We start from the raw sequence: 25,610 nt of genomic DNA on the forward strand, positions 1-25,610 counted from the left end.
CACAACAAGTGTGAACTCTTTAAACCAAACATCACTTACTGCAGTCACACCATTGCACGCAAGAATCACAAGTGTGCTGAGAACATTCGAGTAGTGTTGGATGCCCCAAGGCTAAAGTACATTGCACTGTTGCAGTCTGTTTTAGGATTTGTCAATTACTATAACAGGTTTGTGCCAAACTGGCTATTTTCCTCCATCCTTTCAACTCATTATTGCAGAAAGATTCAAAGGTCGAATTTAATGTCAGAAATGTATACAATATACATCCTGAATTGCTTTTTCTTCACAAACATTCACAAAAACAGAGAAGTGCCCCCAAAGAATAAACGACAGTGAAAACCCTGAAGTTCCCCCACCCCAGTTCCCCCCTCCAGTGTGTAAGTGGCAGCAGGCAACGATCCACCTCCCCCCCCCCACCCCCTACCAGCAAAATAAAGCGCATTGGTACTGTCACCAAGCCCAAGCCACTGCTAAGCAATAGCAAAGACACAGACCAAAGTTACCCCAAAGGCTTTGCATTCCATCCGATATTCGACAAACCACAGGTTTTTTCTCTCTCTCTCTCTCTCTCCCTCTCTCCCTCTCTCCCTCTCTCCCTCTCCCTCTCTCTCCCTCTCTCTCCCTCTCTCTCCCTCTCTCTCCCTCTCTCTCCCTCTCTCTCCCTCTCTCTCCCTCTCTCTCCCTCTCTCTCCCTCTCTCTCCCTCTCTCTCCCTCTCTCTCCCTCTCTCTCCCTCTCTCTCCCTCTCTCTCCCTCTCTCTCCCTCTCTCTCCCTCTCTCTCCCTCCCCTTGGCAAGGGGGAGGGAGGTGTCCCCCATTTTCATAGCGAGCAGGAGACATAACTACAACTCGCTGGTTTACGATGTTAAAAGTCCCTTTCATCCCTTTTTTCGAGCTCTGTGTCCGAAGATCGCAAAGACCTTGAGTCTTCGGGCCCCACAGTGAAAGATTTTCCGGCCTCCCAGACAACACACGAGTCTCCTGCCATGATACCGATCCTCGATCCTCCCATCTCTGGAACCCTGAGAGCTTAGACTTCTGAACATGATCGAGACTCTCAGGCCAAACCCTTGGCATGTTGAATAATGGCCAGTCGTGGAACCCCGAGAATGGGTCCCATTCCCGCAAAGAACCGAAGCCTGTCTATAACTCAAGGTCAAGATCTTCAAAAGAACCCTGAAAGGAAAAAATAAAGATATTAAAGGTGGAAATGGAGCTGTCTCTGAAGATGCAAGCAAAAGAGTTGCCGTTAGGTGCCATTATCCCTCCTAAGCTTCGCCTCCAAAGGGGGAAGAGATGGCAATGGGCAAACCAGTGTTTTGTTGCTAAATAAAATGGTGATGTCAGACACTATTCATACTCGCATTATGATCCACATTGCCCAGTGAAGCTTGCTTGTGATGCCTCACCTTATAGTCTCGCGCAGTCATGTCAAACGTTAATGAGTGAAGGAAGTGAACACCCCACAGCCTTTGCATCATGTTCCCTTACCGCTGCAGAGGAAAATTATGCACAGATGGACAATGTGGGCAGAAGAGTTCCCAATAAACCTCAATATAACCTTGTACACTGTTGATCTGTTGAGAAGCCTCTTCTCAAGGATGGGTGTGCCAAGCACTTAGTCAGTGACAGTGGACAGCAGTCTGTTGCGAAACAATTGGCCATTTCTGAAAATGAATGCAGTAAGACATATTACATCTGTACTGTATCACCCAGCTACAAATGGCTTGGCAAAAATGTTTGTCCAGAGTCTAAAGAATGCAATATGAGCAGAACAGACTACATTAACACTGAATCAGAAGCTCAGCAATTTCGTCAGTGCATATTGTAAGGCTACACACTTCACAACCAACAATCCACCAGCTGAGCTGTTCTCGAGTTCTCCCTTGCGCTCTCGCTTGGATCTACTCAAACCCAATCTCAGAAGGAGTATGCAGGACAAACAGCTGAGGCAAATTTTGGGCTCCTCAAACAAGGAGGTTCAATGTTTCACTCCTGGCGAACACCTACGGAGGTGATCAAAAGTGGGTACTTGGACAGAACTGAACCGCTCTCCAACGTAGTAGAGATTGCATCTGATATCATCTGGAGATGACACATCGATCACTTGAGAAGAGCAGAATTGATTGTTAGAGAAGAAATGTGTCCAGAACCACTCCCTGCAGTCTTGACTCTTCTCTTACAACCATCACAGAGGGGACCCTGGAATTCGAGATTATTTCACAGCCACAAGTCTCTCCTGCCAAGCAGAGTGACCCCCTTGTCAGGAGAGACGTTACCACACGAATGAGAAATCCTCCACTGTAATTAAATCTTTAGGCCTGAATAGGGCAGTTCAAAATTTACCATGCCATAGATGTCTATATAGAAGTTGTATTATTGTGTGTGTGTGTGTGTGTGTGTGTGTTATATATACACACTAGGGAGCAATAAATTACTTTTTTTTTGAATTGAGATGCATTCTATATTGAGTTGGAGTTTATAGCTAAGCAGGAGGACTGTAGTGTATTTAACATGTCAATAGTATTAGAGTAATATTGTAAGTACATTGTTTAAGCATTCTTTTTTAAACCATTTGTTATTGGCTATATGTAAAAGTTTGTGAATGGCATGTGTCATTCCGCCAGCATGCCACGAGCGTGCCTCACTAACGTTAGCCCTGGCTCCTGTGTTTTTCTTTCAGTTGCTTTTACGTTTTGGAGTTACAAAGCATAACACAAGTGATTGAAGTTGATCCTAATCGGAATATAGGCAAGGCAGTTGCATTCAGCAAAAACACTGCTGTTATGGAGGATGTCATCAATTACTTTGAATATGGACTATTGAAGCTGTAATTAATTAGACTTCATATAGTCCTCTTGTCCACACTTGAATGTATCCCTGTGCTCCAGCCATACAGGAAATAATTTGCTGGAGGTTCAGCTGCATTTTGAGTGCAAATACTACTGGATGTTGCTGGATCTCGTAGTCTTAGTAGGTCCAGACACTTATAAATGTTACATTTACTCAACTGAATTATCTTAAATTCAATGGTGTTTGATTAAGTAGGTGGTGTTCAGTCAGGTTAAGTAGGAGTGGATAATAAATACCAGGCTTTCTTATGATGACAGCCCAGGAATCAATTATAAATAACATTGAAAATGCAGAGTGGGATGTTTTTGAGCCAGTATATAATCTTGTTACAACAGACGTTCAAGTGACCTTGGTTCTGGACTGTGAACATCATAAGATAAACAGTTACTGATCGCTCAGGAAATTAGCCCCACTCCCATGAGAAGTTTGTTGGAGGTGAGATTCAACAGGTGACGTATTTCCTTTTTGTCCATCTCCAAATGTAATACCTTAATACAAAACAGCCCTGTTGTAATTATTACTTATAGTTGTCAGTCTTATAAAATATTGATAGAAAAGTGGTTAGGAAGAAAAGTGTACTCATAAGGATTTTGAAAGGCTGGAATGGGGTTCTTATGGGATGGTGCCAGAGAGTTGACCACAGGTGGCTGCCAAAATGGCAGTTGTTACTGGTTCTTAAAATAAATGGAAAGCAATAATCTATAGTTTATTATCAATTTTAAATTTCCAGTGTGCTGCTACTTTGAGAGTGGAATTTGTAATGACAGGTGCAACTATCTGTATGTGGATAAGTATTTGAAAATTTTAGAAAATAAAGAGTGCCATAAATTGCAAATCATTACCAATTGTTGGCCAGTTTTGCACATGATTACTGTTAGCCTTGTGAAAACAGATCTTACTCAGCACCCTGTCCATTTCAGAGTAGATGGAATTGTGCTGGTAAGTACAAATGAGCAATTAGAGCATGTTGTATTCCTGTATTACCACGCAACAGCTGTAGACAGAAAGGGAATAATAGTTGAAGTTGTGAAATCCTTTTCTTGCAATATTTTTAATACTTGCAGCCTGTGTTTTTCTGTTCGCAGTTAGTATTATTTAAATTAGATTTTGTTTCCATTTGTACTCTTTACCTCTCAATGGTTAAGAGGCTGGACTCCTGGTCCAGGCTTTCACTGGCATCCTGGAAGCTCTCTTGATCTTGCCCTTATTGCAAGATTAATGAAGGGTGAGGATAAAATGTGTTCACTAGAAAATACTGTTCTAGCAGACTCTGGTTCTGGAGGGGAGGGTATCGGGGAGGAGGTGAGCATATAGGGAGAGGGGAATGGGATCCTGATTTAAAATCTGATTGTAGTAAATATTTGTGCTTATTTGTTTTTCTGGCATTATTAAAAATCACTTCATGAAGGAAATTTATCCTTTTGAAAATTCAGAACTTAAATACTTGCAGCAGCTGGAAGAGAAGGAAGGGTGATCAGTTTAATTATTTAAAAAGATTATCAAATATTTAAGTGTCTGTCTAATCTATCTTGTAAGTTTATGTGCATGTCATTTGTTAAATATCTGCAAGTTTCTTTCCAAGAGAAAAAGGAATCATTGTATGCAGAACCATGACACTGAGTATATTTCTTTGCAAACTTGTGCTTTGTCTAAACAAGACGATTTGAAGAGAGATTACTAATTTCATCATATTCAAGATGTTGATGAGTAGAAATGCTATATTGTCTAGGGAAAATGAGCTGAAAGTGAGGAATGTGCAGCTTGTTTTCATGGAAATTCATAACTGTTCTCAATTGCTCTTTTATCATTAAATGAATGTTTGCCACTAGGTGTGGCATTTGCTACACAGTATACAGATCATTTCTGTGTTAAGCCTTTTTGGCAAGTGGATAAAATGATGCATAGTGTGGCATTGTGGGAGGAAAGATATGTGGTTATTAGTCTGTGTGAGGTTAACAGATCCAACCAAGGATTGTGTAAAGTTAAATTTTCATCCAATTGGCTATTATTTTCCATATAAATATGGAACAAATTAGGCCATCAAGTTTGCTCTGACGTTACATCATAGCGTGTTTATTATCCCCTTCAACCCCATTTTTCTGCCTTTTCCCTGTACCTTTTGATGCCCTTACTAATCAAAAACTTATCAGCCTGTTACTTAGCGAATGGCTTGGGTTCCACAGCCATCTGTGACCATTAATTCCACAGACTCATCACCCTCCTCTGGCTGACGAAGCTCCTCCTCATCTCTGTTCTTGTATTCTGAGGCTTTGCCCTCTGGCCCAAGACTGTTACAGCACTGGAAACATTCTCTCCACAACAACACTATCTGGAGCTTTAAATATTCGATAGGTTTCAATGAGATTCCCTCTAATTCTTCTAAACCCCAGAGAGTACAGGCATAGTCGTTAAATCTTCTCACACATTAACCCTTTCCGTATCATTCTGGTGAACTTTCTCTGGACCCCCTCCAATGCGAGCACACCCTTTCTTAGATAAGGGGCCAAAACTGCTCATAATTCATCAAGTGCGGTGTGACCAATACCTTAAAGCCTCAGCATTACATCCTTTTATATTCCAGTCCCCTCAAAATGAATGCTGACATTGCATCTGCCTTCCTTACCACCGACTTAACCTTCGAGATAGTTTTTAGTATATTCTGTACAAGGAATCTCAAGTCCCTTTGTACCTCTGATTCTTGAATTTTCTCCTTGTTTAGAAAATAGACTACATCTTTATTTCTTCTACCAAAGTGCATGACCATACACTCCCCTACACTGTATTCCATCTACCACTTCTTTGGCCATTCTCCTAATCTGTCTGAATCCTTCTGCAGACTTCACTTCCTCTACCTGCTACTCCACCTATTTTTGCATAGTCCATAACCATGGTAACAAAGTCATCAAATCTGTCATCCAGATCATTGACAAATATCATGAAAAGAAGCGGTCCTAACACAGACTCTAGCGGAACACCAATAGTCACTGGGGGCCAACTGGAAAATGTCCTCTATTCCCACTCTTTGCTTTCTGCCTGTCAGGCATTCTTAGATGTTTTTCCCATCCTATTCTCTTCTCCTCCCCCCCCCCCCCCACCACCCTTGCACATCTATTATAGATTAAAGTCTTTAAATTTGGATTTTGCAGCATGCGGTAATTTAAATTTATTACCCTGTACAAATAGGGCTGATATATCAGAGAAACTTTGTACAGGAAAGTTGGTTGACTGGTACAACAGGCATGCAGCCTGGTTATTTAAGCCAGATCAATGGCAGTAATCTTGCTTTCATAATCCTCCCTTCTCATTTTAGAATGTTAGGGCTCATTCATCTGAAAATGATTTTGCATAACTAAATTTAAAATTTTCACTGGATTAGGAGAAACTATTGGGATTTAATTGATGGGCAAGTTTAAGGATATTGTGTGTTAAACCAGAATGACATTTTCTTTTGGAGTGTAGAAGACTGAAGTATGATATTTGGTGTATAAAATCACGAGGGATATGGAGTCAGTGCACTCAGTCTTCTTCCTAGGGCTGGGGAATTAAGTGCTGGTTGGCAGTGGTTTCAGTGAGATGGGAATGATTTGACATGAATCTTGGGGAAAACTTTTTCTTTACACAGAGGTGTGTATATCTGTTTGTCTATCTCTTGGTTGTGTTGAAGGGCCTGTTTCTGTGCTGTAGGAGTCTTTATGTTCAGATAAATAAGTTGGTCATCTTGTGTGCATAAGATGGAGTTTAAAGTGAACATGGTAAAAATTGAAAATCTTAAATGCACAGAGGTAAATTGTGAATTGCACTAAATATAAATCTTTATCTGCTTGTGAATAATAAAGATATTATTACAATATCTTTGGAATTCCTGCTCAGGACTGCTTAGATTTTCACAGTATAAATATATAACTTGTTGGATTTCCCTATAAGCATTTCTCCTTTTTGTAGTATTCTTGCTTTTAGTTTGAATTTGGTGTTTTGCATGATTATTTCTTAACCACCCTATTGATTGCATTGATGGACTGTCTGCTCACCATGTTGTGAATTAACTAGAACACTTTCCAGCTGAAACTTGGAAAAATCCATCTAATTTAATTATATAATTCTGAACTTGGCCTCTGACTCTGTTCCCCTTCCATAGCCACTAGTTTGGTAAACCAAAGTGTTTGTTGCATTTGACTTTTAAGTTTCATTGCCATTTGTTTTGAGGCTTAGTTGTTCTCCAGTACTATTGAAATATCCCCTTTCCTTGTCTTCACAATTAACTTTGTCAAAGTAGGTCTCTAGCCCTCCTATCTCTGTTGTTTGTAGCTTGTCCCAGAAGGAAGAGTTTAACCAAATTAGATTTTTCATCTTAATACACCAAATTTAAAATAATTTTCTAACCGGCATTCTTCCTTTCTTTATTCTTTCAGGTTGATCTGTTGTATGTTGCTGTGTGCCCTTAATACACTGCCTTGGATCAAGAGATCCAAGGCCCCGAGTTATTCACATATGCCTATTTTGGCCTCTTTTATGAAATGCTCCCACAATATCCCTTTTGTCTTGCTATTTTTCTTGTGCCTTTTCAATTTAAAAGTGTCTTCAAATAATTTAGTTTGAACATTGCACTTAATGAGCATAACTTCCTTTCTTACCCATTTTCTAGTTGCATGCGTTTGCATGACCATTGTGCAGGTAGTTCTAATGTGGTCCCACTTTTCTGGTAACTCACCAAACCAATGCAATGTACTAAAAGTTTATATGAACCACTCTGAATTGAATATTAGAGGAAGCACTGCCATTGTAAATTGACTTTTGCTTGTGATTTTGAAGAACACGAAGACTGAGTTGTATATCATTATGAAATCTGGTAACTTAATGAACGGTGGGAGAAACTGATTAGCTGCGTGAAATTTTGATGCACAGCATTTTGTTTGTCTTTTTCTGCCTCTCAAAAATAAACCCTTTCCATTCTCAAATATTTATGGTTATGGGGTTGAATTGAATTTACCACTATCCTTAATTGCCTTTTGAAGATGTTAATGAATTGGTGTCTCAAAACATTTGTGTACTTCAAACAAAGGTTCTTCCACCGTGATATTGAGTAGGGTGTTCACTGAGGAATTATGAAGGAACTGCATTATATTTTTAAGTTGAGATAGTGTTTAATATCATGATCTCTTGAATCTATTGCTTTTATCAAGCTTGGTGCTGACTTTGCTGTTTCATGAAGTGCTGTTAAATAACTGAGAAAATGCAATGACTTTTCTAATTGGGACGCACCACAGGTGCTGTATGCTGGTAATGGCAGGAGTTCTGTGTCGTGGATGCAGTATCAATGAATCGTGTTGCTTTGTTTTGGATTGTCAAATTTCCTGATGTTGGACAGCACTCACTCAGGGAAGTGGAGAGTATTACATTACATCTCTGATGTGCTTCGTAGATGATGAAAAGACAAGATTTGGTTTGCCCCGTACCTTCTACCAACTGGAGTTTGATCATTTTATCATGTGAATATGTGAACCTTATTAATTGTGGTGTAGAGGGTGAACGCATTCCCATTTTGTTTGGGCTGCACAGATGCTAAGAAAGTTCAGGTTTATTGTCATGAGCATGCACACCCATGCTATAAATGTAGCAGCGCACTGCATTGCAAATTAAGATAATATACAGCACAACAGTAAACAAAAGTAGATATGACAGTGTAAGATGAGGGATATGGGGAGAACTAAAGTTTCTCAGGTCAGTGTAAGAACATGATAGCAGTGAAGAAGAAGCTGTTTTTGAATTGTAGATCTGCAGGTTTTAGCCAGCTATGAATTCTCATTGCTGCCATCATTTCTGGTGCATAGTCATAGTCATACTTTATTGATCCCAGGGGGAAATTGGTTTTTGTTACAGTTGCACCATAAATAATAAATAGTGATAGAACCATAAATAGTTAAATAGTAATATGTAAATTATGCCAGTAAATTATGAAATAAGTCCAGGGCCAGCCTATCGGCACAGGGTGTCTGACCCTCCAAGGGAGGAGTTGTAAAGTTTGATGGCCACAGGCAGGAATGACCTCCTATGACGCTCTGTGCTGCATCTTGGAGGAATGAGTCTTTGGCTGAATGTACTCCTGTGCCCACCCAGTACATTATGTAGTGGATGGGAGACATTGACCAAGATGGCATGCAACTTAGACAGCATCCTCTTTTCAGACACCGCCGTGAGAGAGTCCAGTTCCATCCCCACAACATCACTGGCCTTTCGAATAAGTTTGCTGATTCTGTTGGTGTCTGCCACCCTCAGCCTGCTGCCCCAGCACACAACAGCAAACATGATAGCACTGGCCACCACAGACTCGTAGAACATCCTCAGCATCGTCCGGCAGATGTTAAAGGACCTCAGTCTCCTCAGGAAATAGAGACGGCTCTGACCCTTCTTGTAGACAGCCTCAGTGTTCTTTGACCAGTCTAGTTTTTTGTCAATTTGTATCCCCAGGTATTTGTAATCCTCCACCATGTCCTCGCTGACTGCCTGGATGAAAACAGGGGTCACCGGTACCTTAGCTCTCCTCAGGTCTACCACCAGCTCCTTGGTCTTTTTCACATTAAGCTGCAGATAATTCTGCTCACACCATGTGACAAGGTTTCCTACAGTAGCCCTGTACTCGACCTCATCTCCCTTGCTGATACATCTAACTATGGCAGAGTTATCAGAAAACTTCTGAAGATGACAAGACTCTGTGCAGTAGTTGAAGTCGGAGGTGTAAATGGTGAAGAGAAAGGGAGACAAGACAGTCCCCTGTGGAGCCCCAGTGCTGCTGATCACTCTGTCAGACACACAGTGTTGCAAGCACGCGTACTGGGGTCTGCCAGTCAGGTAATCAAGAATCCATGTTACCAGGGAAGCATCCACCTGCATCGCTGTCAGCTTCTCCCCCAGCAGAGCAGGGCGGATGGTGTTGAACGCACTGGAGAAGTCAAAAAACATGACCCTGTCATGATGAATGGATCATGGCTGATCCATTCATCGTGCATTGTTGTTGCTGAGAATACTTTTTAAGTTTAGAGACCGCAATGCTTAGTTCTTACTGAGTTATAAATCAAATTTGAAATTAAGCATTTTGGTCTCAATATTATAAAAGAATGAAACATTATAATTTCTCATTATTGTTCTCATTTTGCTTTGGAAACTGACTGGAATATTTTTTTGAATGTTGCATTGGTGAATTTCAAACATTTTGCTTGTAGCCAACAGATGTTTGCTGAAAGTACTCAAAAGTGTGGATATGGCTAAGATATTATTGTTATACCATCCATTATAAGACCATAAGCAGGAGCAGAATTAGACCATTTGGCCCATTGAGTCAGATCCACCATTTCATCATGGCTGATCCATTTTCCCTCTCAGCTCCAATCTTTGGTCTTCTCCATGTATCTCTTCATGCTCTGACTAATTAAGAATCTATCAACATCTGCCTTAAACAAACATAACAAATTGGCCTTCAAAGTGCCCATGGCAATGAATTTCACAGGTGCATCACTCTCTGGCTAGAGAAATTCCTCCTTATCTCTGTTCTAAAAGGACGCCACTCTATTCTGAGTCCATGTCTTCTGTCCTTCGACTCTCCCAACATCCAGTCTATTGCAGCTTTTCACCATTTGATAGGTCACCCCTCATGCTTCTGAATTCCAGTGAGTAGAGTCCCCAAACCATCAAACTCTCCTCTTTTGACAAATCCTTTAATCCCAGAATTATTTTCGTGAATCCCTTTTGAACCCTGTCCAATGTCAGCACATACTTTCTCAGATAAGGGGCCCAAAACTGCTCCCAGTACTCCACGTGAGGCCTTAAAATTATATTGTATTGGAACAAGTATCTGTCATTAAATAGTTTTTCTTACAGAGCTAAGAAAAGCCATCTTGCACACCAAACTTCTGTTTATATAATTTACCATTAAATTGTTTTTAATGCTGTTCATGATATAAGTTTGGATTGAAGTAAGATAGCTTTGTACTGTACCACCACAAGAAGCCACTGCAGGTCTCCAGCAATGCCCCAGATCTGCCCAGTAAAAATCATGCTCTAGCCCTGAGCCTGCATCTCGGTGCGTAATTCCTCTTTGGCTATGGTAATCTCTGCAAATTGCCTTGGTAGCTAACTCTGCATCAGCACTTGGGGAGATGAGAACTATCTCATTGTACAGGAATACAAGTGGAGGTTCCCAGCATAGTGGCATCAAAGGCAAGAATTCACACCTGGTTCCCTGCATATCAGCGATGCCATCAGCACAATTATATACCTAAAATGCTACAGTACCAACTGTGCTGGCATCATTTTTCTGGGGAATGCATCCCGTATACTGAGAGGGACTGTGCAACAGTTGCTGCATAAAACCATCTAGACTCATTGTAGCACAATGGAGAATGGCCTAATAGTGGAGAACTGGCGATACAGAGCGAAGTTCATTCTGTAGATCCACTGAAGATTTTGTCATGTAGATTTGTGGATTTACACCGGTGGTAGTCAGGAAAGGGAGATGATGGATGAATGAGTAAAGGCATAGGGTGCAAGTGGAGTTGTTCAACACTTAACAAAGCTAAGGGATGTATGAAAGGGCAAAAGCGAAGTAGGCTGTTTGGAAATTAAAGTTTAATTTTCAGAGAATGATTACAGATTCCATATTTGAACTGACCACCTGAAAGAGAATCATGACCTAGAAAATTTTTGAAGAATTGCGATGTTTGATCAGCATCCTGTCACAGATCCCTGTTTGAAATATAAAAGTTATGTGAAATGCAGTAATGTTTGTGAGAAACTTGCTTTTATAGCTGTTCAGAAGTAAATATATATTTTGTTTTCCAAAACATTTGTTTAACACAGCATTTTAGTTTTGATTTAAAAACATGTTTTAAATTTTCCAGACTATCTAATTTTACGTATTTTTTAGTACTACTGTGTTCTGACATCCTGTTTCTCTCTGTAGGGCCGCCATGTCAAAACGGGTCAGTTGGCAGCCATTAAAGTTATGGACGTTACAGAGGTAAGTCAACAGGTTATTTTGTGAAACAAAAATTCTACGTTTTTACTTATTGTGCATCATTGTTTTATTAACAATGGAAATGTAATTAAAATGTTATATTGAAGGCCTGTCATTGACCAATGGTGGGTTCACATTCCACTAGGCACTGAAGAAAGGGTTCTCTAAGCAAATGTATAACACTGTTACATCTATTTGTATTAGATCTAAAGTGCTGTTCTCAATGATAATTCTAAATGCAGTAGGCAAATTCATAGTGTATTTGATCCATGTGACCTGCATTTATCTAATTGGAAGCATACCAAAATGCTTTACAGGAAGAGATATTTTGAAGATGGTAACTTTCTATTAAATTTAGAACATGTTGATATCTATTTGTATACATCAAAGACCAAATTGATTTTTTAAAAAAGTGAAGACTTGTCTTGGCTCTTGCATAATTTTAGATTGAATATTATGAATTACTGACTGTACATTATTATTTAGTAAAATAGCAGATGCTGCTTTTGGTTTCGAAGTTTTTTTAAAGTGCATTGTTCAAAATAAATTCATTATCAAAGTACGTATGTCACCATATTCAACCCTGAGATTTGTTTTCTTGTGGGCATACTCAGTAAATCCGAGAACCATAATAGAATCAGTGAAAGATTGCACCCAACAGGGTGGACAAACAACCAATGTACAACAAATTGCAAGTATAAAAGAGGAAGGGGGGGAATAAATAAGCAATAACAAAAAGCAGTCAAAATCATGAGATCAAAAGTCCTTGAAAGTGAGCACATAGATTGTGGGAGTAGTATAGTAATGGGCCAAATGAAATTGAATGATATCCTCACTAGTTCAAGAGCCTGATGGTTGAGGGGTAACAACTGTTCCTGAACCTGCTGGTGTGAGGCTCCTTGACGACCTTCCTGATGGCAGCAGTGAGAAGAGAGCATGACCTGGGTGGTGGGGGTCCCTGATGATGGATGCTGCTTTCCTGTGCAGTGTTGCGAGTAGGTGTGCTCAGTGGAGGGGAGAGACTGGGACATATCCACTACTTTTTGTAGGATTTTCTGTCGAAGGGCATTGGTGTTTCCATACCATTGTACAGTTTGCCCAGATTATTCAAAATAGTGATGTGGTTGTTAATCATGTTAGTCTGTGTTTTGCCTATATAATTAAACTAATTTCATTTTTCAATCATCCCTGACATGATGAATTTAAAACAGACTTGTGCATAATGTCTTTGCCATTTTACTTTTAAGTGTCTGTTGGAAAAGATTAGCAATGTCAATGACCAGTTTAGAAAATTTGTAGGCAGTTAGTGTGCTTTGACATCTCAATTGACAGGAAATGTTTCTTGATGATAGTAGTCCCCAGAGTTCCTGGCTTGTTTTTTTTGCTAATCTGCATGACTAGAAAATGTAATCAGAAGAGAAGTCAGTGGATGACAGAAAAACAACATTCATGTATTGTGCTTTAAGTTTAAAGAATGATATTAAACAAACCTAGAAAGGGAAGAAAAATTTGCTGTTATGTTGCAACTTCAATGCAATACAAATTCCTGAATATGTCATAGAAATGGAAAAATGATGGGAGAAACATTGTACATGCTGGTTGAAAGCATCATCAAGGAATTGCCTTGAGAATATTGGGAAAAGTTTTTGGGAGAGGTTTCCAAGGTATCTGGCCAAAATGTTGAATGCTGAATTGTTGGAAGTGTCTAATCAAAACAGTACAATGTTCAAGATCAAAGTTGCAAGAATAGGGATGAGGAAAAGCCATGGAGGGTTTTGTCAATTGTAGAATTTTAAATGGAGCAATAAAGTGAAGGGGAGTGGCAGTGAAACATTGTTAATTGTGGCAAGCTAGGGTTAATTGTTTTGTTTTGTCAGTGGTGGAACATGGTTATTACAATATATGACTGTGTGCCATCAACTTTGGATTGTGGTTCAGAATAATATGGGTTTGGAAATGTGGTCTTGATGGTGTGTATGATTTGACCCTGGCTTGGAGACGAAAGAGAATACCAGATAAGAATATTTAAATTGAGACTGATAGTTAAGGCCCAAGGTATATAGGTTTTGGAATAGAAATGGAATGCTTCATCAAAACTCAGGAAAGTTTTATTCTATGTAATGCACAGCAGTAATGAATGGATTGCAGAAGGTCTGAAACAAGTTTCGATAGGCACAGGAAACCTGTCTTTATGCCTTTATGCCTTTGTAGCGAAGGCACAACTATCCAAGGAAAAAATATTTAACGTTTAAGAATAAATTGGACAGATACATGGATGGGAGGTGTATGGAGGGATATGGTCTGTGTGCTGGTCAGTGGGACTAGGCAGAAAATGGTTCGGCACAGCCAAGAAGGGCCAAAAGGCCTGTTTTTCTATGCTGTAGTTTTTCTATGGTTCTTAATATCAAGATGATGCTCATCCCTCCACAGTATCATGTTTCATTCTCATTCATTGTTAACAGCTCTTCTCCCTTGCAGCACAACTTACAGTGCGACTACAGGAAAGACAATTAGCCCTTTCACCCCTTCTTTCTCAATATCCACAGCCCAAAATATCAATTTCAGCAGAACAGGATTTACTTGTATTTCTTTCAACTTTTCTTTATAATTCAGTTATTGCTAATGATGTTTTTTAGAGGAAATCATATACAGACTGGCAGACTTCTTTATGGAACTATTTTTTCAGCGTTTTCCTGAGCCTGTGTTGTCATTTTGATACTTTGGATCATCCTTGCCCTGACCAATTTATTTTTGGTCTCTCTGTTCCAGTCGATTTCAATATAAGCTGAGAAGCAGCATCTCATGTTATCATTCTGCAAATTTTAACTTTGCAGACTTCCCATTGAGATCCATAATTTCAAGTATTGATTCAATTATTTTCATCTTTTCCAGGCCTGTGCTTCACTTGTCCCATTGTTATTTCCTCAATTGCTTTGTCACTTCATGTAATTTGCCCTGTCGCAGGCCTTCCCCTGAATTGCTGAGTTCCTCCAGCCATTTTGTGTTGCACAGGCTTTCCCCAATTCTTTCTTCTCTCCCTTTTGTGGATGCTAAAACCATTTTGTAAAAATTTCAACTTCTCAGTTTAGAAGTTTATCAATTAGAAAGTTAACTCTTTCGGAATGCTGTCTGATCTGATGTATTTCATGTGACAAAGACAAAGTTAAAAGGAAGGTGACCTTTGTGACAGTATTAGACTGACGGGGTGAAAATCTGATCTTAAACCAGGAAGGAATAAATTCAACAATTCTTGGCATTTTGTGCTAGAAATGAAGATGGGTGAAGCAGAATGTGATTTAGTATAGAATTACCCACTGAGTGAACTTGGGGTAGCTGAAGAAGGGTGATATTCTCAGTGCCTGGAAAGTAGTTTACAAAGCCATTTTCTGCGTCACTTCTCTTCTATTGTCCTGTTCAGTAGTTCCCCTCTACAACAGTTTTTGGAGACCTTGGATTTCTGTCCTTGCCGCTTAGCAATGTGCTGTCCTGTGGTGATATCGTCTGCAGAATAACATCATTTCTATAGATGTGCTGATGATTCAGTTCTAGTGTAAGCCACTTATTTCCACTTCCTATCAGAAAATATGTTGATGAAGTTCGCAGTGGACTGACCATTATTTTGGCCCATACCATAACTTCGAGCTCCCTTGCCCAAATGCTGTTCATCAGCTATATGTTTCATTGAAGAATTCTACCCAAAGGGACAGTTATGTTTAAAGTTTTCAAAGCATGGTTGCTTGCTTTTTTTTTGAAGCATTGTATGCTATGTTCTCACAACTACAAAATCTCTTCCACACTTGTGTATTTGCAATTTGATTGTGCCAGTGCCTTTCCATATTTTCATGTTCCATTCTTCTTACTCCAGTTTATTTAAAGCCTGGCCTTTACATGTTGCTAACTTCTATTTGATCTTGAATTCAGGCTCATTGTACCTCAGTATAATATATTATAAATTTGTAATACCTTAATTTCTCTACAGCTTGCTGGATATATCTCTACAATATCCTATGTAAGAACAGACATGAAATAACCAGAGTGGATCACATAATTCCATAACCCTGCTTTGCATTTAGTAAGATAATGTGTGCACTCGTACTCTGCAATCTTACCTTATCCTTCAAAAATCCTTTGATACCCTTAGTGTGCAGAGGATCTATATCAGTGATTCTCCAGCTTTGTTAGATTACTGCCCCCTTGGCTCCCCCTCCCTTTCTAGCCATTACATAAAAACAATAAAGAATTTTGATTTATTATGCACAGTGAAAGAAAATAGGAACTGTAACTTCAAAGCAGTGAAAAATAATTGCAAATATTATTCAAATCTATCTGAAGCTACAAATAAAATTATTTATTGAAATATAGTAAATTACAATTTTCATTACCACGTTTAGAGTGTACATTAGTAGTCCAACTATTCGCTACTTCATTGCTTTTTCACCTTTCAATGAGATGGATGGGCTTGGTGCAGTGATATCAGCTTGACATCAGAGTCTCAAATACCTACGTTTAGTAATTTGAAGTTTGTTTCATTGCTTTGAAAAGTTGGACGACTGCACTGAAACTGCACTCAACTAAATATGATGTTGAAAAGATATTAAAGAACATCTTGACCTTTTTGTACGGTGCAGATAACATTCAGATTTCTTCAACCAAATGTTTTGATATGATTTTTCTGAACCTCTGCGTCAGCTCTGTCATTTTGTAGCAAAGTCAGTTGTTCCTCCATCCTTCCCGTTAATTCCTCATACTCATAGTCTTAGTCATACTTTATTGATCCCGGGGGATATTGGTTTCCATTACAGTTGCACCATAGATAATAGTAATAAAATCATAAATAGTTAAATAGTAATATGTAAATTATGCCAGGAAATAAGTCCAGGACCAGCCTATTGGCTCAGGGTGTCTGACCCTCCAAGGGAGGAGTTGTAAAGTTTGATGGCCATAGGCAGGAATGACTTCCTATGACGCTCTGTGTTGCATCTCAGTGGAATGAGTCTCTGGTTGAATGTACTCCTGTGCCCAACCAGTCCATTATGTAGTGGATGGGAGACATTGTCCAAGATGGCATGCAACTTGGACAGCATCCTCTTTTCAGACACCACTGTCAGAGAGTCCAGTTCCATCCCCACAACATCACTGGCCTTACGAATGAGTTTGTTGATTCTCTTGGTGTCTGCTACCCTCGGCCTGCTGCCCCAGCACACAACAGCAAACATGATAGCCCTGGCCACCACAGACTCGTAGAACATCCTCAGCATTGTCTGACAGATGTTAAAGGACCTCAGTCTCCTCAGGAAATAGAAACTGCTCTGACCCTTCTTGTAGACAGCCTCAGTGTTCTTTGACCAGTCCAGTTTATTGTTAATTCGTATCCCCAGGTATTTGTAATCCTCCACCATGTCCACACTGACCCCCTGGATGGAAACAGGGGTCACCGGTGCCTTAGCTCTCCTCAGGTCTACCACCAGCTCTTTAGTCTTTTTCACATTAAGCTGCAGATAATTCTGCTCGCACCATGTGACAAAATTTCCTACTGTAGCCCTGTACTCAGCCTCATTGCCCTTACTGATGCATCCAACTATGGCAGAGTCATCAGAAAACTTCTGAAGATGACAAGACTCTGTGCAGTAGTTGAAGTCCGAGGTGTAAATGATGAAGAGAAAGGGAGACAAGACAGTCCCCTGTGGAACCCCAGTGCTGCTGATCATTCTGTCGGACACACAGTGTTGCAAGCACACGTACTGTGGTCTGCCAGTCAGGTAATCAAGAATCCATGACACCAGGAAAACATCCACCTGCATTGCTGTCAGCTTCTCCCCCAGCAGTGCAGGGAGGATGGTGGTGAACGCACTGGAGAAGTCAAAAAATATGACCCTCACAGTGCTCGCTGGCTTGTCCAGGTGGGCATAGACACGGTTCAGCAGGTAGACGATGGCATCCTCAACTCCTAGTCGGGGCTGGTAGGTGAACTGGAGGGGATCTAAGTGTGGCCTGACCATAGGCCGGAGTAGCTCCAGAACAAGTCTCTCCAGGGTCTTCATGATGTGGGACGTCAATGCCACCGGTCTGTAGTCATCATGAGTGTTCAGGAATGGATTTATTACCCAATGTGGAATTTGGATCAAGAGAAGACCCTGAAATCTCTCTGAAATGTCTTTATGCAGCTAATCAGGTGGGTACCGTATGCTTGAAGATCATCATCTGGAATTCTTTCTTTCTCTTCCAACTTGGAGATACACAGAAATTGGAGAATGTCACAATGGCCAATGTTATACTTAAATAGGGTTAACTCAGACAAATGTGGAGCTGACTGATTTGACTTTAAGATTCACATCATTTCCCTGCAAATGAAGATTGATTTCTTTAATCTTTGTAAATAATTCTGAGAATTAAGCAATGTCATGCCTAACATTCTTGAATGAATCATTCGAATCTTCAGAGAATTTTATCACAGTTTCAAATGCACATAAACGTGTCTCGGGCAGTTTCCTTTTGAGGACCACCTGACTTCTGTTGGCCCGGAAATAACACGATTTCTTCGGTCCATATTTTTCATGATATGCCAAATATAGAAGTGTCACATTGCTTTTCAACAATTATAATGCACTTCAAGGAAAGTCCGAGAGAGTGGTGGGTTACCAATGGATGAGGTAATTACGTAATCATTGTAATCATTCAAGGCAGGGAGGATCAAATGCTGATAATACATAATTTATCTCTTAAATTTAATGTGTAATCCCTTGGCTGTTGCCCTTGCTACTGAGCACCCTCAACCCCCCCCTCCCCACCACCCCTTTATCTTTATCCGAAGGAACTCCCATTGCCACCTTGGGGGTGATGCCACCAATTTGGAAACCACTGATTGATCTCAATCTAATGAATAATTATCATCCTAGCATCTGCATCCAAAGATTTTTGAGTGAATGCATTCTGCAGTTTTACTTATTCATATACAAGGAAGATGAGTTCCATTGATTACCAACATTATCTCAGAATTTACAGAAGTATTTCACATTCCCATTCTTTTACCAAGGTGGGTAATTCAAATATAATCTCATTATGTTCCATCTGCCAACATTTTTCCCACTTAACTCATCTGTATCACTTAACATACTGTACTTTTACATCATCTTGCAGTCTGCATTCCTGCCAAGTGAAGGATTTTTGGCAGATTTAGATACATTACACTGTTCTTTTATCTAAGTCATGAATAAGATGGCAAATAGTTGACAAGCAAAGACTGATTCTTGTTGGATTGTGATAGCTCTCTTAAGCTGTTCCAAAAATGGCACATTTATTCTTTCTTTTTTCCATATTACTCAGTTAGTGATAGTACATTATATGCCTTGTGTAGTGATTCTTCTGTGACACTTTATTGAATGCTTTTGGACAATCCAGTTATAATGCATTATTTGGCAGAGTAATGCTGTAGAATCAGAATCAGGTTTAATATAACCGGTATATGTTGTGAAATTTGTTGACTTAGTGGCAGCAGTATAATGCAGTTCATGGTAATATTGAAAGAAAAAACTAAATCAATTACAGTATGTATATGTGTGTGTATATGTATATTAAATAGTTAAATTAAAAATAGTGCAAAAACTGAAGTAATATTTAAAAAAGTGAGGTAGTGCTCATGGGCTTAATGTCCATTTAGGAATCGGATGACAGGGGAAGGAGCTGTTCCTGAATCACTGTATGTGTGCGCCTTCAGGCCTCTGTACCTCCTTCCTGACGCTAGCAATGAGAAAAGGGCATGTCCTGGGTGACTGAGGTCCTTAATAATGGATATTGTCTTTCTGAGGCACCGCTCATTTGAAGTTGCCCTGGATACTATGTACCTGTCATTGTGGGGGGGGGGGGGAGGTACCTGCAGGGAGCTGCAATAACTAGCTTAATTTGGGAAAATGACAAATTAATAGGATCCTTAAGAAAACAAAGATAGAAGCTAAATATATAATAATGAAAGCTTGCTGTTAATTTCAAAAGCAAAAGATCTTCCTTGAACAGCCTTATTGAAGACTTTGTAGAGGTAATATTGAGGAAGACAAAAGTAATATGGTTCATATAAATGTGTTCAAAGTGTCTTATGATATTATACTAAATAGTAGTACAGCACAGAAACAGGCCGTTCAGCCCATCTCGCCAACAGTGTCCTTCCTGCTAGGCTGTTGCTGGAATTCAGCCCATCACCCTCTAAGCCCCTCCCCACAATATACATATTCAAATTCCTCTTAAGTATTGCAATTGTATCCACCTCGACCACTTCAATATGGCAGCTGATTCCATGTACTCAATAAACAAGTTGCATCTCAGGTTTCCCCTTTCTTCTTGTAGCTGTGCCTTGAGTTTTGGACTGGGAGAAGAGCATGACTGCCCATTTTATCCATATACCTCATGATTTTATAAACTGCTATGAAGTCTCCCCTTATTCTACTGTGCTTCAGGGAATAAAGATCCAACACGGCCAATCTCTCCGTATAGCACAGGCCCTCTAATTCACACAGCATCCTTGTAAATCTCACTGGTACCGTTTCTAGTTGATAATATCTTTCCTATAATTGAATGACTAACAGATGTGGTCTCACCAACAACTTGTATAACTGCAACGTTATATCGCAACCTTAAACTTGATGCTGTGACAATGAAGACCAGTATGCTAAAGGCTGCCTTCACCACCTTGTTGACTTGGATGGCTATTTAGTGAAAAGTGCACTTGTACTGCCATTCATTGCACAAGTCCTACATTGGTTTGACTGCCCAAAATACATCTCCTCACACTTAGCTCTGTTGAAATCTGTTTTGTCATTTCTCAGCCATCAAGATATTTCTTTAAGTTCATTTGTAACCACCTTCACAATGATCAAGAACCCCTTCATCAGCAAAGTTACTAGTCATGCCATTTAATTCACATCCAAATCATATGAACAAATAATAAATAAAAGCAAAGGTTCCAAACTGACCCCTGTGGCATCCCACTGGTTAAAAGCCTGCAGTTAGAGAAGCAACCTTGAACTATCACCCTCTGCATCCTGTCATAGAGCCAATTCTGAATCCAGCTTGTTAACTATCCCTGAATTTCATGTGATTTTATCTTCTAGATCTGCCTGCGAAGCGCGACTTGCTCAAGGGCCTTACTGAAGTCTATATAGACAATGTTCAGTGCCCTACCTTCCTCTGTTCTCTTCGTTACTTCTTTGTAAAACTCTGTATGCTGATGTTTTTGATCCGAGTTTCTTCATTAGTCAAGAATGAGGCATAAAATTTGTTTCTTGTGATTGTTTATTAAGCATTCCAACAATGAAATAAGGGAAAAGAAACATGAGGAGGGAACAAGGGAGGGAAAGAACGAAAGAGCAGAGAATTGAGGCAAGAGGTCAAGACAATGTGGTGTGGTCTTCTTATACCAAATTGCTAATTCCATTGAATTTCCATAGAAATTTTTTTTTTACAATTAACCATACAGAAGATATTTCGGTTAACACTCTTTGGGACACTTTTAAAGCCTATATTCGGGGTCAGATTATTTCGTATTCCGTTGCTTTGAGGAAGAAACAGAAGCAGGAGGAGATGGCAATTGTGGACAAGATTAAAGAAATTGATAAGAAATATGTTATGGCTCCTTCTGAGGAGCTATACAAACAAAGAACTGAACTTCAAATGGAACACAGTTTACTACTCTCGTCCTCGATTGTAAACCAATTAAAGAAAACAAGAAGTGATTTTTATGTTCACAGTGATAAAATTGGCAAGCTGCTGGCTAATCAATTGAAATCTAATTATGTTAAATCTCAAATCAATCAGATTTATAACCAAAATGATCGATTGATATTGGATCATGTGGGGATTAATCAAACCTTTTGTGATTTTTATTCTTCTTTATATCAATCAGAGTCTCCTCGAGATTCTAAATATATGAATGATTTTTTAGATAAGTTAGACTTCCCTCAGATTTCACAGGATATGTCTTCTTTATTAGATACTTCCATTACAATGGATGAGATTAAGAATGTTATTTTTTCTATGAATCTGGGGAAAGCTCCTGGCCCTGATGGGTTTACCGTTGAATTTTATAAATGTTTTGCTTCTTTATTGATTCCTTGGCTCTATAAGGTTTTTGAGGCTTCTTTGAAACTTGGTAAACTTCCGGAATCTTTTAATAGAGCATCAATTTCTTTAATACTAAAGAAGGATAAAGACCCTGCTCAATGTGCATCTTATAGACCAATATCTTTATTAAATGTTGATTCTAAAGTTTTTTCTAAGTTATTAGCAAATAGACTAGAAAAAGTACTTCCTTCTATTATTTCGGAAGACCAAACGGGTTTTATTAAAGGTCGTTACTCTTTTTATAATATTCGTACATTGTTAAACTTCATACCTAGATTAAATATAAAATAATCAAAAATTCACCTACATTATGGAAATATCATAGGATTATGTCATTGTTAGGTAGATTGGTTTTGTAAGTAGGCTCTATTAGTGACTACCTCATACAAGTAAAAAAATATGTACATTATGATGAGGCGTATCAGGAAAAATGTTATGACTCATTATGTTGAGTGACCCTAGCTTCCAAGACATAAATTAATCCAATCAAAGAAATCCATCTATTAGATTGATGTACTTTCGTTGTTTCTTTATAATTACCTTACCTGCACCCTAAACTCCTGGTGGAATCGTTGGGGCGCCGTCATGACAAGCTTTGCACCAGTCTGTTCCATCTGTTGTGGTTGTGTGCCAGAGCTTGGGTCACCGCGAATGTTTTCCTTGTCCATTCTTTAATGTTGTCCATCCACCTTTTCCTCTGTCTACCTCTCCTTCTTTTCCCCTCCACAGTTTCTTGTAGAGTGGTCTTTGCAAGGCTACTAGATCTTGTTACATGGCCGTACCATCTCAGCTTTCACCATTGTGAGGTCTTCATGGGGGCCAATGTGGTGCTGGATGGTCTTGCGGACCTGCTCGTTTGTGATGTGGTCCAAGTATGAGATGCCCAAGATGTTGCGATAGCATCTCATTTCCAATGCCTGTATCTTCCTCTGTAGCTCTGCTGTGAGGGTCCATGTCTCACATGCGTACAGGAAGATGGAGAATACCAGTGCACGCAGGAGTCTGATCTTGTACTTCATGGTGATGTTGCTGTCCCTCCATATTGTCTTGAGTTTGGATACTGCAGTCATTGTCTGTGCAGTTCTTGCTAGGACTTCTGGTCTTGATCCTTCATCACTGATGATTGCCCCCAGGTATTTGAACTGCTGCACTGTCTCAAGTTTCTGACCGTGGACTGAGCTGTCTGTTGTGATGGTACCGTTGGTATTTGCCATGAGCTTTGTTTTCTCGGCACTTATTTCCATTACAAACTTTGTGGAGGCTCTGTCAAGATGGCTGACCAAGTTGGCCAGTTTGTCCTCTTTTCCTGTAAGTCCATCAATGTCGTCAGCAAATCTTAGGTTTGTGATGTTCCTCCCTCTGAAGCTGACTGTGCCCACATGATCTTCAAGGGCAACACTCATGATTCATTCCAGGAAGACGTTGAAGAGAGTGGGGGAGAGGAGGCAACCCTGACGGACTCCTACAGAGGTATGGAACCACTCCCTGATGGTGCCCTGCGCGAGTACTGCACTGATTGCCTTGGCGTAAAGCTGATGGATTGTATGAATCAGCTTCTGCCCCATGTTGAATTTCTTCATGGTGGCCCATAAGGCATCATGCCAGACTCTGTCAAACAACTCACTCTGGTGCTGAAGGTGTTTCTCAGAGGGCGCGGAGGTTGAAAATCTGCTCAGTGGTGCTTCTGCCCTTACGGAAGCCTGCTTGTTCCTCGGCAATGATGTCTTCTGCCTGAGGTCTCAGTCTGTTCAAGATGATTCTGAGCATTACCTTGCTTACGTGGCTGATCAAACTGATGGTACAGTAATCCTGGCAAAGTTGGAGATTGCCTTTCTAGGGAAGCACAATGATCAGCGACTGAGTTCAAGGTGTCGGCCATTCACCTGTCTGCCAGATCTTATTGCAGATGTCTATCATGGTCTCTCCATGCTTCAGCAGTTCAGCAGGGATCTTGTTAACTTCTGCTGACTTCCCGCACTTCAGTGATCCTCCTTGATGAAGACCTGGAGACCACCACAAATAACTTCAACACAGTGACGACAGAAACAGCAGGCAAGATTCTGGGGAAATGCTGCCGTAAGTTTAAACCATGGGTCACTAACAAGATACTGGATATGTGTGACACAAGAAGGAAATTAAAGAAAGATAAAAACACAGCAGAGGGAAGAACAGAATACAGGAAAATCAACAAGGAAATCAGGAGGGAAATGAAGGAAGCAAAGCAAAGATGGATAGCCAAACAATGTGCAGACATTGAAGACAGCCGCTCCAACAACAACACAAAGAAGGCATTCCAGCTGGTGAAAGATGTTACCAAAGAGAAACAAGCCAAGGTGAACACCATCCAAGACAAAAATGGCAAAAGTCTCACAGAAAAAAAGGAAATAATAGAAAGGTGGACAGAGTACTGTTCAGAACTGTACAACTACCAGAGCAAAGGGGGTCCAAGCGTGCTGAATGTGCAGGAATCTTCCAATGAGGAAGACTATCCAATCATGCATGGAGAAGTTGAAGCTGCAATACGATCTTTATAATTATGATCAGTCAAATCAGTTATGTATTCAGACCAGGTATGTAAGAACAACATTCCTTACATGTTACCCCCTTAACTGCTGAGAGAAGATCTAATGCCATACAATTTAGTAGAACCTTCTTGTGCATGGCAACTCTTTAAAAGTGTATGGTATATATTGACATACCCAACAGCTAGAGGCATTAACAACATCAGCAAGTTCATGTCATACTCTGTTTAATCTTCCTCCACTTTCAATCCAGAACCACCTTTCCTCATGCAAGTATAATTTGAGTCATCTCAATTGGCACATTGTAAGTAGGGAAAATTGGCAGAAGTATAACAACAAAAAATATTAGAATAACCTCCATAATGTCCCATAGCTGCCAACTCTGCTCATAGTCTTCTGGCTGCTTAGTGATTTGCTCCCTGCAACCCAGCAGCGAAGGCACTGAGTCAGAGGTTACTAGAACATTAACCTCAGTGCTTGTTGTCCTTGTCAGGCTCACTTGCAGTGGCTAGCGTGTAATCACTTACTGTTGCCTTCTACTTTCATCACTGAGTTAGTAATTAACAGTGCTTGTTAATGACCTTCCCATGAGCTCACAGTAGTTCCTTATGTGTTTTTAATCAGGACCCAGTCACCAGGAATCAGGGATTGTCCTCCTGTTGGATCCCTCTGAGTGGCAGAAACTTGGTGAAAAGCAAACTAGACAGCTTGGGTTAAGTATTTCACATAAATACTTAACGAAACTGAGACAATGTGTATATCAGCCTCTCTGAGATCAAGAGTTCCGGCTAGTGACATAGGATGACTGTTACTACTTTGAATGGACTTCACTTAGTTTCCTGGTTTCAGATTGCTCTGATGCTATACAAGACCATAGGAAGAGCCATAGGCCATCGTGTGTCTTTCTCATGATACGTAGCCATTGTTTGATGATTCCATTCATTTGTTCAACTTGTTTTGATGACTCTGGGTGACGTGGACAATGACAAGACCATTCAATAGTCATTATTCAACATAATTCCTGACAAACACTCTCAGTGAAATGTGTTCCTTAGTCAGAGTTGATGTGACACAGTGGTCCCCATCTAGGAATGTAGTCCTTGAACAGTTTTTGCTGTG

At 40.0% G+C, this 25,610-nt stretch overlaps 1 protein-coding gene across 3 annotated transcripts in view; it reads left to right on the plus strand.

Annotated features, from left to right (window-relative positions):
* The window catches only part of LOC134349531 (mitogen-activated protein kinase kinase kinase kinase 4), a 277,027-nt gene that overhangs the window by 106,997 nt on the left and 144,420 nt on the right, over positions 1–25,610 (plus strand). For all 3 annotated transcript variants that reach the window (XM_063054000.1, XM_063054002.1, XM_063054001.1), the window contains one exon: positions 11,806–11,862. In XM_063054000.1, the coding sequence (XP_062910070.1) occupies positions 11,806–11,862 (57 nt within the window). The remainder of the gene's footprint in view (positions 1–11,805; positions 11,863–25,610) is intronic.

The sequence above is a fragment of the Mobula hypostoma genome, chromosome 7 (assembly GCF_963921235.1).
Source record: "Mobula hypostoma chromosome 7, sMobHyp1.1, whole genome shotgun sequence".
NCBI lineage: Eukaryota > Metazoa > Chordata > Chondrichthyes > Myliobatiformes > Myliobatidae > Mobula > Mobula hypostoma.